Source organism: Ipomoea nil, unplaced genomic scaffold, assembly GCF_001879475.1.
Source record: "Ipomoea nil cultivar Tokyo-kokei standard unplaced genomic scaffold, Asagao_1.1 scaffold0980, whole genome shotgun sequence".
In the NCBI taxonomy this organism is placed as follows: domain Eukaryota; kingdom Viridiplantae; phylum Streptophyta; class Magnoliopsida; order Solanales; family Convolvulaceae; genus Ipomoea; species Ipomoea nil.
Window position 1 is genome coordinate 2913506 of NW_017617408.1, and position 14895 is coordinate 2928400.

The 14895-nt window shown below is 36.7% G+C and overlaps 1 protein-coding gene across 1 annotated transcript; it reads right to left on the reverse strand.

Annotated features, from left to right (window-relative positions):
• Window positions 1-4401: 4401 nt before the first annotated feature.
• LOC109179820 lies at window positions 4402-6773 on the reverse strand. Its single transcript, XM_019329299.1, has 2 exons — window positions 5660-6773; window positions 4402-4514 (listed from the first exon to the last, which is right to left on the reverse strand). Exons 1-2 carry the CDS (start codon window positions 6771-6773, stop codon window positions 4402-4404), a joined length of 1227 nt encoding a protein of 408 aa, XP_019184844.1.
• Between the last annotated feature and the right edge of the window lie 8122 nt (window positions 6774-14895).

A 14895-nucleotide genomic window follows, 5' to 3' on the forward strand; every position in this document is an offset into this window, starting at 1 on the left:
CATAATTTCTAAACTGTATAGTTATCAACAATTGGAAATATGAACGTCGCAAATTATGAACATAAAGTTCTGTAATTGTGAATATAGATCAGAGTTCAATCATTATGAATATGAATTTCAATTCAAAAATTATGAATATATAGTTCGGTAATTATGAACATGGAACAGTGTGCACCATGCATGGTGCACATGGTTGCACAGCATAATTTGCCCTTTATTACCCGGAGGTTTATTACCCAGACAGCTCGCGGCCGAATTATATTACAAATCTAAGATCGCGGCAAAAGAAATGGGTTATAGCTAACTGTACGACATCGATCAACTACTCTTTCATATCCATTCTCCACGTGTCCCATGCATGCCGGAAGGGTCGATTACCAACATATAGCTAACCTTGTTAGTCATGCGCTAGCCGGAATGGTCGATTACCAACCCTGGCCCCTATCATACCGCTCTTAACCCCTACACACCATACCGCACCATTCTGAACATCACATGGCACCGCGCAGGGCCGTTCTAGGCTATGTCGGACCGGCGCGACCGCACAGGGCCCCCAATTTTTTAAAAAATATTATAGATATAATCTATTGTTTTTTATACTTGATAATTATTATTATTTTTTTAAATTCATAGATTGGTCTTAATTGTAATATAATTGAAAATAAAACTTTAATGAATTTACTTTGAAATTTTGGTGAATAATTTTATACTTAAATATGAACGAAAATAGAACTATTAAATTAACTTTTGAATTGTATTCTTTCTTTGTTAAATTATAGGTAAAAGATAAGGTGTAACACTTTAGTACATAAGAGTTTGTGTGGTTTGGTGGATTTAGCTTTGTTTATTATGTTAAAGGTCTTGGGTTTTATCCTTCGTGGTGGCATTCTTAACATATTTTATACAATCATTGTTTAAGACAACACATAAGCAAACTGATATACTAGATGTTGCGCTTAAATACATTAGTATTGGTGTAGAGGTTTCAGGTTCTATTCTTTAACTATTTTCTAAAATTGTTGTCTTGGTTTTCACAAACAACACAGAAGCAACCCAGTTATATACCAGATGTTGCACCTTTAAACATAAGAGTTTGTGTTGCTTAGTTGGTTAGATAGCTTACTTGTTAAGTGAGGTCATATGTTTAACTCTTGTTGTTAACATCCTTGTTTTTATTTTATATACCTGTTAAATAATGATGCGCAAAGACAACGGTTTTTTAAAACCGTTTTCTTTGTAGTGTTGTGTATTCAAATACGCTTAAAGACAACATACCAAAGACAACGGTTTTATAAAACCGTTGTCTTACACAAATAAAGAACGCGCAATGACAACGGTTATATAAAACCGTTGTCGTTTTAGTGTTGTGTATTCGAGTGCACTTAACGACAACACACCAACGACAACGGTTAAATAAAACTGTTATTTTTTTTTTTCAAAAAAAGAGCGCACAAAGACAACGGTTTTAAACAACCGTTGTCTTTCTAGTGTTGTGTATTCCAATGCGCTTAAAGACAACACACCAACGACAACAGTTAAAAAAACCGTTGTCTTATTTAAAAAAAAAAAAAAAAAACGCACATAGACAACGGTTTTTTAAAACCGCTGTAGTTGTGGTGTAGTCTTTTCACAAAATGCACAAAGACAACACACTTATAACAACGGTTAAGTAAAAACCGTTGTCTTTGACAAAAGTGTTGTATCAAAGACAATGGTTTTGGACCAAACTATTGTCTTTTATACAAAAGACAACACTTTTCTTAAAAACTGTTGTCTTTCTAGTGTTGTCTATGTGCATTTTTCTTGTAGTGAATATAATCAATATTATTGTGTTCTTTCTTTCTATTTCTATACTTAGTCTATATCAATTTTACATTAGTCTAAAAAGGCCACTAAAGTAAATTTTACATAATCATATTTAGCAATATATCATATCTAAGATTTTCTTTAATAATATTAATCATACCATAATTCTTACTCAAATTATCAACTATATTTTGTTTAATATAATATGAATTCTACAACTATAAATTTAAAAAATTATATACTACTATTTAAAAAAAAATATTTTAACAATTAGTATTAATATTGAACATATATTTTTGCTCATTGCGCATAAATTCAATAAACTAAGAAAATTTATGGACTTTGGAGTAATCAAAATATCAATAGAATATCAATAACAAATAAATATTATTACCAACTAACAAAATTTCATTTTTGCAGATTTCTTTTTTCTTGATCAAAAACTATTTTTATACCCAAAAAGGAAAAAAAAAAAAAAAAACAATAAAGTTGATGAACTCAGGGGAAGAAAAAGAATAATATAAAGTATATTGAAGATGTCCATATCAGGAATTGGACAAAAATCACAAATTTGGGTAAATGGTTAAGAAAATAACTGGAAGGATTGACTTGTTTAGATGAGAATATATTTTATGTGTATTGATCAAGAGTAGTGGATACAAAGTATATAAAGACAAGAAATAGAGATCTAGTCTAATACTACTAATATAATAGAGATCTAGTCTAATACTACTAATAGAGTCCTAATACTCCCCCTCAAGCACAAGGTTGGTCAGGCAAAACATTGAGCTTGCAACGGAGTAAATTAAAACGCACAGACGAAAGAGACTTAGTAAAAATATCCGCTATCTGATCTTTGGTAGAAATAAAATTGACGTGTAATTCCTTCTTCGCGAGTTTATCACGAACAAAGTGGTAGTCGATCTCAATGTGCTTAGTGCGAGCATGAAACACGGGATTAGCACACAGATAAGTAGCTCCCAGATTGTCACAACAGAGTTTGGGCACATAAGGTGGCGCAAACCCGATTTCCTTCATCAGAGAGACGAGCCAAGTAACCTCTGCAGAGACATCAGCCAGTCCTTTGTATTCAGCCTCAGTTGATAAACGAGCCACAGTACGCTGTTTTCGACAAACCCATGAGACAAGATTGGTCCCCAAAAACATAGAAAAACCACTAGTAGATTTGTGATCATCAGGATTGCCAGCCCAATCCGAATCAGAATATGCATGAATATCCAGAGAAGGAGAAGACGTAATCTTAAGACCAAGATGTAGTGTCCCATTTACATACCGTAACACCCTCTTGAGAGCCGCCCAATCCGCAGTAGAGGGAGAGTGCATGTGCTGACACAAACGATTGACTGCATAGGAAAGATCAGGCCGAGTTACCGTAAGATATTGCAGAGCACCTGCAAAGTTGCGATACTGAGTGGGATCAGCGTATGGTACCACGTCATCAATCTCGGCCTTCGTGGTTGAAACCGGAGTAGCCACGGACTTGCAATCAACCATACCTGCTTGTTTTAGAATATCCTTCACGTACCGTTGTTGAGACAGAAGCATGCCATCAGACAACGGAACGGTCTCACTACCCAGAAAAAACGAGGGCGCACCCATATCACGAACTTTAAACTCAAGAGCCAACTTGTCAATAAGAGCAGTCACATGAGCCGGATCAAATCCCATAACCAAAATATCATCCATATAAACCAGAAAATATAGACGAGTATTGCCATGTGAATATATAAATAAAGAGACATCCGTCTTGGAAGGTGAGAAACCAACAGAAACCAGAAAATCATGCAAACGAGTGAACCAAGCACGGGGAGCTTGCTTAAGCCTATATAAAGAACGTTGAAGGAGACAAACATGCCCGGGCATCGTTTTGTCTTCATAGCCAGGGGGCTGGCGCATATAAACCGTCTCAGCTAGATTGCCATTTAGGAAAGCATTGTGTATGTCCAATTGTCGAATAGTCCATCCACGAGAAATAGCTAAGGATAAAAGAAGACGTACCGTAGTTGGTTTAACCACGAGACTAAAGGTCTCAAAGAAATCCTCACCAGCAACCTGATTGAATCCCTTGGCAACCAAACGAGCCTTGTAACGCTCAATCGAACTATCAGCTTTCCTCTTGGTTCTAAACACCCACTTACAGCCAACCACATTCATACCTGATTTAAAAGGAACAAGCCGTCATGTATTGTTGTGCACCAAGGCATTAAATTCCAAATCCATTGCATCCCGTCATTCGGGAAATCTGACCGCTTGAGTAAAACATGTAGGCTCAGTAGCGACGTTAGTAGATAGAGCAACATGGTCCCGCGGCCCCGAGCTCCGCGTATTCATCGTATGAGACCGAACGGGCGAGGGCGCGGGACGGGATCGACCACAGGGTCGACCCCTCAGTAGTGACGTTAGTAGATAGAGCAACATGGTCATGCAGTCCGAGCTCCTCGTATTCATCGTATGAGACCGAATAGGCGAGGGCGCGGGACGGGATCGACCACGGGGTCGACCCCTCGGTCGAGCAGGTGGCTGGTCCGTGACGGTCCGCTCAGACTCGGTCACGGACGGCTCGGCAGAAACGGGCTACTGGCGGTGTGGCTCGGGCACGGCAGGAGGATCAAAGGCTGAGACATCACTTGGCTCACCAGAAGGACAACTGGCGCAACACCCCATGGCTCCGGGCATGGTGCGGGTACCTGTGAATCAACAGAAGCAACAAAAGGAAAGACAGTCTCATTGAATCGCAAATGGCGACAGATAAAAAACTTGTTAGTGTTAGTGTATAAACAACGATAGCCACGAAAAGACGGGGGATATCCTAGAAAGACACAAGGAGACAACTGAAACTGTAGTTTGTTGCGATTATAGGGCCGCAGATTAGGAAAACACAAACACCCAAAAACCCGTAAGTATGAGTAAGAGGGCGGATACCGATGCAAGAGGTAGTGAGGAGACTTATCAGACAAGACACGAGTGGGAATTTTATTGATAAGATACACAGCAGTTTCGAAGGCATAATCTCAGAAACGAGACGGAACAGAGGATTGGGCCATTAGCGCCAGTCCTGTTTTGACAACATGGCGATGCTTGCGTTCTACTCTGCCATTTTGTTCATGAGTATACGCACAGGAATGCCTGTGACGAATACCCAATGACGCGAGAGTCGAACCAAGCTTTTTGTATTCTCCCCCTAAATCAGACTGAAAGGACAGAATTTTACGAGAGAATGAACGTTCAATAAGTGACTGAAACTTATCAAATATCGCATATAAATCAGACTTAGCTTGCATAGGATAGTACCGCACGTAACGAGTATAAATCAGACTTAGCTTGCAGAAAGTATCGGTGCAGGGCCCCAAATATCTGAATATATTAATTCTAAAGGATGCGAACTAGTACATTCAACATGCGATAAAGGAAAACGAGACGACTTTCCTAATTGACAAGAGGAACAAGTATTGGGCAGATCACTGGGATTAAACGAACTAAGACGAGAAGAGGCAAAAACTTGACGCAGGACCCGAGAGTGTGGATGCCCAAGCCGCATATGCCAAACGAAAGAAGACCGTGCAGCAACGAAAGCAGCGGGAGCCGAACGCGAGGCAGGCCAGGCATATAAACCCCCGGACGCATGCCCCTTAAAAAGAGTGTTCCTGGTTTGAATTTACTTCACAAAGAAACACGAAGGGTGAAACTCAAAAAAAGACATTATTCTTTTTAGCAAAACGCTGAACAGATAATAACGAAGAAGATAAACCAGGAACATGCAAAACATCAGACATACGAAACGACTTAGAATTAGTGGTTAACGAAGTAGAACCAACAGTAACAATAGGCAAACCTGTACCATTGCCGACCCGAAGTGTCTCCGGACCATCATATGCAGTAGAGGACGTCAATAATGTGGGATCAGGGGTAGCATGATTTGTGGCACCAGTGTCGGGGAACCACTGATGAGAGTCGTCCATAGAACCATCAACACCAGAAACGACAACATTCGCCTGAGGGTCCGGATCAGGAGTGAAACGACGCCAACACGCCGTAGCTATATGCCCTTGCTTGTTGCAAATCTGATACCGAGGGCCCGAGTTGGACCGCCCCCGGCAACGACCGCCACACCCCCTGCCGCGGCCGCAACCTCCTCGGGTTTGCGGACTGCCACCGCGACCGCCGTGACCACCACGGCTTACGGCCAAGGCTGCCGGTGCACCGAGAGCCGCACCATCGTCCGAACAGATCCACTCCTGCGAAAAAAGAAAATCCACAACCTCCGGGTGGGGAACAGGCGCACCACGGGCTAGGGTTGCCACCAACGGTCGGAACTCCGGGCGTAAACCATGAAACACATATAAGTTCTGATCATCCAACTCAACATGACGACCGGCGAGGGCCAATTCATCAATCAACATCTGGGCATGACCAAGGTAATCAGATATTGAGGAATCACCTTGACGGAGCCCCTGAAGTTCACGGAGTAGTCGGAGTGCACGAGAGCGGGTAGACGAACCTAGGGTTTGTTCGATTACATGCCAAAGCTGCCGAGAGGTGCCCTTGCCGACGGCGAAACGAAGAGTCTCCTCGGACAAAGAGGAGATGAGCATAGAGAGGATTGCCTTGTCCTGCCGACGCCAAGAGAGCTGCCGGGCGGGGAGATCGGAAACCGCCGCCGGGGCGCTGTCCGCGGTCGACGTTAGGGTCGGCGATGCTGTTGGAAAGGGTGTTGTACAATCAACAAACCCTAGAAGCCCTTGGCCTTCAAGAAACGGAAGCATCTGAGTTCGCCAGAATAGATAATTTCGGAAGGTCAACTTTAAAGAAACGAAGTGATGAGCCGATGACAGGCTACCACTCGCAGGCATCGTAGGAATCTCGGTAACGGTCTGTTCCGAAGAACCAAGAACAGATCCGCCATTAACACCGACGTTTTCCATGAGAGAAAACTTAGCTGATACCATATGAGAATATATTTTCTGTGTATTGATCAAGAGCAGCGGATACAAAGTATATAAAGACACGAAATAGAGATCTAGTCTAATACTACTAATATAATAGAGATCTAGTCTAATACTACTAATGTAACACCCCCTAAAAACATGCTATTTAAAAGCCTTGAACATGCAGATAACTGAACTAAACAACAAACACAGAGGAAGTCTGAAAGATAGATAGATAAACATAATCCGAAACACGGGGTGTTATGCCACGTTCACCAAAAGGATGAACGCACCGGCAACATCTGCAATGTTTACATCTAAACCCATAGTCTCAAAGTTCTACATCTAAACTGGCACACAGGCCACAAACGAAAAGGGAGAAGCTATACTAGCAAGCACTAGACCACGCACTCGTCTAGACATCACCTGAAAGAACACAATAAAACATGGGACAATGCCCGGTCAACGAATAATGCTGGTAACCCACCAATACATGTGAAATAACATACATAGGTAAGATATAAGTTGTAAAGCCATTTTCGAAACGGAATACATACATACATACATACATATATATATATATATATATATATATATATATATATATATATATATATATATATATATATATATATAAGTACAAACCAAGAGTAATAGTCAACACAAGACTCAACACTCTCAACAAGAACACAGGAACACATCCCAAGACCACAAAGGATTACCACAACACAAAGGATAAAGACAAGACCGATGGCAACACATGCCTAGGCAACACATGCCCTTGTGACTACACACGTCACAAGAAGAGAACTCACAACAACGGCTACACAAGCCCTCGTGACATCACCCATCACGAGTTGATATGCCTTCCTTATGCCTGGTTCCAACCTTATGGCTACCCCCAACTTTATATCTAGTTCCAACCTTTACCTCCAGGACCCCTGTACACCATGTCCAACCTTATTCCCCCGGGAACCGTCGTTCCCCCTCCAACAGTCCTTCCAACAAAACCACCAATTTCATAGTACACGAGGGTACCGATCACACATGGCAACACATGCCCTGGATAACACATGTTATCCCAGAAATAAACACGTGAACCTTACACAAAGGCCACAAACTCCATAATCGCGTCACGGCCACCACGAGGACCGCTGCAATACCTTGGTGACTAGTGTCCCATACCACTAATCGTGCAATCCAGGTAAAGCTACTCACACATCACACCACAACAGGAATCAATCAACGGATCACAACGAAGATATGAAACCATACTCAATCAAGGAATGAATCACAGTCCAACAACAACAACGATGAATAACACAAGTTATCATCAACCAATAGGAAGGTACAAACCACAAACACATGCTAGCATTTAAACACCAAACTAGGCATGCTTATCAAACGGGTAAACCAAAGATAGTTCCGAAGAACACACAAGACTCATCACGGTTCAACGAAACACAATGTTGAACACTTAGCACGATTCACGACACCAAAACCTACATGGAATCCTACCATATAGTTCTAGACATACGAAACATCAAGAAGACACTCAAATAGTTCCACAAAAGAACATCAGGAAGTCCAAAGACCAAATATCGAGTCAAAAGAATCACGGGGAACAAATCCTCGTCATCATCAAAACATGTACCCGCGGGTGGGCCCACGGGTAGGCCTCTACCCGCGGTTCCACCCGTGGGTACAGGCTGCCCAACATGTGTACCCCGCGGGTGGGCAGCGGGTTGGACCCCTACCCGCCGTTCTGCCCGCGGGTACACCCTTGTACCACAATAAATCCCTTCGGGGATTTTCATCTCCAAACTCAAATTCAAGTCCAAAACATGCCAAATCTCACCAAATACAACAAAATGACTTGAATCAAAGGAAATGCCAAGCAATGGCACAAATGAACCCTAAACACAAGCTCTAGATATGCATTTTCTCAAGACAATGCATAAACACTCACATTTCATAGCAAAACGCATGTAGAATCCAAGAAATCACATATAGGTAAGCAAAATAGATTTTGTAGAGCATGGGTTACCTCTTGTGGACTAAAGACTTCACTTTACACCTCAACAAGCTCCTCTCAAGGCTCACCTTCCAAACCCACTTCAAGAACATACCAAAAGATCATAAAGATCCTATTTTTAAGAAAAGACACCTAAGATAAAACCAAAAACACAAGATGAACTTAGATCTTACCCTCCTAGGTGCCCAAATATATGAAAGGTTGAATCTTGGAAGCAACTCTTGAAGTTTTGGCAAAGCTCCAACTTGGCTTGGAAGAAAAGCTACCCACCTTTTTAGAGAGAAGGTGGAGCTAGATTTTTAGAAAGTGTAAGGAAAGAATGAAGGTGGTCTACTAGGTTAGGTTACAATACTAACACCAAGTGAAAGGTCAAGAATACCCGTACTAACATAAGGAAGTGTAAGGAACAAGGGAACTCCTTACAAAGCTCAATGTACAACTCTGACTTTGGGGTTGACTAGTCAATTACTAGTCCCCAACTATTAAATTTCAGGAATTTTAAGGAATTAAATTACAAATTGAAATAGGATTAATTACTTAATTAATCCCTTAATTGAATTTGGATTTCGGGGTGTCACAACTAATAGAGTCCTAATAGTTTATACATCGACATGCTATACATTTCATTAATAATTACTCCATATGTCCCATTTTATCTTTCCTACTTACTATTTATTGGTCAAACTAACTCTTTCTTTTTTTCTTATTTCTACTAGTATTTGCGCCCGTGCAATGCACGGAATGGATTTGTTGTAATATAATTAAGAATATTTGGATCGATATATAATTATTTAAATTAGAACATCAAATATTATATAGTGCAATTGGAGGTATGGTTTGGATCGCTTATGTGTTTTTATGTTATTAATTGCTCAAATTAATAGCTAATATGTAGATGTATGCATGCGGTGCTGTAACTTTGGAGATTTTATTTATCATTGTTCAGTATTTTTATAAATTAGTCAAATGTGCTCGTTCTTTAGCAACTCAGTTATAAAAATGAATTGATATCCTAATTTATTTGTATGGAAAATATTTTTTTTGTCTAGATATATAGCAATTTTTCTATTTAAAAAAACATAATATCACAGATTGTATTTACACACTATTGAAACCTCTTTGTAGACAACATTGGTAGTAACAACACAATCTTGTCCATCTTTGTCTAGAGCTAACACCTTTTGTCCATCTTCACAGATGGGTGACTCGGGTGAAAATATATAATGGTAGAATTTCAGTCAATTAGTGATCCTTTTATATTTTCAGTCAATTAGTAATATCAGATTCATTTTCAGCCAATTATTCTTTTTTATTTTTAGTCAATTAGTCAATTAGAATATTAGATGCATTGATATTTTTACCTAATTTCCGTTCCATTTTTAATTGATGATGTAGAATATTGTTATTGAAATATTTTCATTCTATTTTTAATTTACCTTTACTATTGTTTAAAATATGCATTTACTATTGATGATGTAGAATATTATTATTGAAATATTTCTGTCCAATTTTTAATTTCCGTTCCATTTTTTAATTAAACTGCAATGATCTGTCAATTTATTTTTACATTTCAATTATGGATCATTTTTTTATTTGCAGTCTATTATTAATATTCATTTCCTTTTATAATTTCAGTCAATTAGTAATATCAGATTCATTTTCAGGCAATTATTCTTTTTTATTTTTAGTTAATCAGTCAATTAGAATATCAGATGTAGTGATTTTTTACCTATCCGAACCATTTTTAATTGATGATGTAGAATATTTTTATTGAAATATTTCCGTTCCATTTTTAGTTTACCTTTACTATTGTTTAAAATATGTCTTTACTATTGATGGTGTATAATATTATTATTGAAATATTTCATTTTCATTTTTTATTTACTTTTACTTGATGATGTAGAATATTATTATTGAAATATTTCCGTTCCATTTTTAATTTCTGTTCCATTGTTTAAAATTGTGAAAGATTTATGATATAATTATTATTTGATTTATTCTACTATGTAATATTATTGTGAAAAATTAAAATGCAATAATCTGACAATTTTCTTTTCCATTTTAGTCAATTTTGAAGCATCTTTTATTTCCAGTCAATTATTAATATTCATTTCCTTTTTCAATTAACCTAATTTCTGTTTCTTTTTTCATTTTTAATTTTCAGTCAATTATTAATATTCATTTATTTTTCAATTTGCCTCATTTTTGTTCCATTTTTAATTGATGATGATGTACAGAATTATTGTGAAATATTTCTGTTTTTTTTTTTTAATTTACCTTTACAATTTACTATTGTTTGGGTGGGAAATCAAGTAAATAGAATATTGTTTTTAACAATAGTATAGATTTTAATGAATTAAGGATCTTTTTTATTTTTCTATTTTAATGCTAACTTTTTTACTGATTATTATTAGTATTAATTAATCAGTGAATTCTATTTCCTTTTCTATTTTTCATGAATTAAGAATATTTTTTATTTTTCTAATTTTTGGTAGGATTTTTTTTTTTTTTTTACTGTTATCCTTATTATGACCTTCTTTTTTTTTCACAATCTTCCGTTTTTTATTTTCATTTTCATCGAATTAAGACTCCTTTTTTATTTTCCTATTTTACTAATTATTATTATTAGTAATAATCACTAAATTCCATTTATATTTTCATTTTTTAGTGATTTAATGATCTTTTTTTGTATTTTCCTATTTTACTACAATTTTTTTTACTGATTATTGTTAGTATTAATTAACCAGTGAATTCTATTTTCTTTTCTATTTTTTGTGAATTAAGGATTTTTTTTTTCTATTTTACTACAAACGTTTTTACTAATTAATTGGTAAATTTTTTATCCCTTTTTTATTGTTTGAGCGGGAAAGTAAGAAAGGAGAATTTTGTTTGTAATAACAGTATAGATTTATATTGATATATTTATACTTTAAAAGTTACATTTAGAAAATTTAAAAAAGTGGCATTTAAATTTTGTATGATTAGTATAGTGCATAAGTGTATGTATGCATGTATTTAAAAAATTTTATAAATATTTATAATTTTATAATTTTATAATTTCATTTCCTTAATTATATTATATGTTTTATTAATTATAATTTAATGAAATTGTCACAAATATTTTCACGGAAGAAATCTTATATTTCTCAATTACATTAATTATATTAATTATAATTACCAAATATTGCGGCAATTATCATAATAATTTCATTAATTATAATACTTGTTCTCTTTCAATATTTAAATACATTACCATAGTAATTATACGAAAGAAGGAAAGAAAATTTTTTAGAATAATTACCATTAATAAAAATTAGGAAATTATATTAAAAATTAATTATATATTGAGGTAATAACAATTTATTTTGTGCCAATAATATTATATATTAAGTATAAAAATATATATGTATATAGATTACCATACTAATTACACCAAAAAATGTAACAATACATAATTATTAGGCAATAATATTCATTATTAATTATTAAGGCAAGTATAATTTATTTTTTACTAATAATATTATACATTAATGGTGTGTTTGGTTCATGGAATAGGTTATGAATGGAATAACATTCCTTGGAATAGACATATTCCATCGTTTGGTTGGATCATTTTGTCATGAGAATAACATGCCTAGGAATGAGCTATTACCTTCGCAAGGGGAATAGCCATTCCTAGGGGGGGCCTTGGTATTAGCTATTCTCATGCCCTTGGGAATAGCTTTTATATCACAAATACCAAAAATACCCTTTGTACATTATATAATATTTATATTTATTTAATTAATATATTGTATTATATAAATGTATATATTTAATTAATTATAATTTTTATCCATCAATCTATCAATAAATAAATAAATAAATAAATAAATAAACGTATATATATATGTGTGTGTGTGTGTGTGTGTGTAAATAAACAAAATTAACTGTATAAGACTCCTTAATTATGGAGCCTTGGCTCCTAAATTAAGTAGCATGCCCATATGCATGCCTAGCGGATGGGTATTGCAAGTGTGACAACCCAAAATTTAACTTTATAAATCTAATTTTTAGAAATTCTAAAATAGCCATTTTCATCCCATTAAAAATTTTTGAGATAAATTGGGTGTTTGAATAAATTATTTTGAGTTACATTTTAAATTAATTCAACACCAGAACTTATTTTAATTCCAAAATCCTAAATTTTTGTGTACTTCGCGTAACAAGTTTTAAACTGAGAAACCTATCTGAGTAAGACCGAGAGAAATCTGAGAAACCTGAACCAAGTATTTATATAGAAATCATTTTTGGAAAAATGCGTTTTGACCCCAAAACTATTTAAAACTATCCTTCTAGACCTTGGTCCATAAAGCTTGGTGAACCACTAGAAGCCATATCTCACTTGTCTGATATTTTTAGAACAACCACCAAAATGACCATATTGCCCTCCACCAATCATTGACATTTATCCTAGGGTTTTGGACCCTATATAAGTATCCATAATGCTTTGTGTTTTTCTGATTTCCTCATTGCCTCTCCAAATTCTCTGTAGAAGAAAGACAACAAAGGCAGTAAGTATTCCATCTTCCTCAGCCATCTATTTCATTCATCTTTCCCTTAAGGTTTCATCTTCTTTGTTTAAATCTCTGAAGTTCTATCTCTAAGCTTGGGTTGTATGGTTATATGTAGAGTCTAGGAAGTGTCATCTGAGGAAGGAGAGGGAATCACACAAGAGAAAGAAGAGGAAACAACAAAGCTATAACCCCATGGACTCCCTCTTCAATTTTGGCTCTGTGAAGCCTAGTTCTTGAGTAGAAATGAGTAGAAATGATAGATTTTTGTTGTGTTTGAGCTAGGAAGTGATCTACTACTTGTCTATGATGTGTTGATAATGTTTTGGATGTGCTGGAATTGCTTGAAATTGAATTGCAGATGAAATGGATCATCTGGTGCACAGACAGTGTGCACTACATAAATGTAATGACCCTAGCCAACGGCACTTGAAATTGAATTGCAGATGAATTGCTAGAGCGGTTGTAACACCCCAAAATTTCGAAACTTTTAAAACTTATATAATAAAGGTAATTTCTTATTAAATCCCAAAACAGAGCATTACTAAACATAAGAGTGCGAGGTGCTATGCCACATCTGAGCTGGAGAACTCAGATGCTCAGGCTAAACTAACTAAATATCCTCAATACATCATCATGGCACGCAGGCCGAAAGGAAAAACTATCTATCTAATCCAAGTTCTTCTAGCGCGCTCCGGAAGCTAATCATATGTGCCTGAAAGCCAAATATATCTGTTCAGCGAATGATGCTGGTAACCCACTCCAACGCGTTGAAATACAATATAGGTATATATATATATATATATATATATATATATATATATATATATATATATATATATATATATATAGGAAAACCATTTTGAAGCAGGAAGATATATACTTAGGAGACTCTAGCTTTAAAACCAGGAATAGACTCGACAGGTAGGGATAAACACATTAAACAATGATAATCAATTATATAGAAACAACATCATAAATCATATATCCAAGGTCACAGTTCACTTTCAAATCATTCACATCATCATTCAATCAACATCCTAGTCACAGAAGCACACTTTGGTGGCGCCACGGGACCAATCGCATGTCCCAAACATGAGGGTTAGTGCATGTAGCACTAATACGGCCCCGCAGAACCCTACCTCATACCGCAGCATGAAGGAATTGACCGCAGCCAATTGGATAGACTGTCGATTGTTTCAACGGCGGATCACAACCCTACACACCGCTGACGCACTCAGTCGGTGGACTGTGATCATTTTTTGGGGACTGCGACCCTACACACCGCTTGACGAGCTCAGTCGGTGGGTCGTAGCTGATTAAAGCCCTACACTCCACCTAAGGGACTCATTCGGTAGGCGATGATCTTTGGGGACTACGACCCTACACACCGCTGGCACATACACTCGGTAGATCGCAGCCGACCATAGCCTTACACACTGCTTGATCACTCATTCGGTGGACTATGGCCATCCTCGGGCTAGTAGCCCTACACACCGCCTAGCGCGTCTAGTCGGTGGACCATAGCACACGAGGCCCATGTGGACCGCAGCCC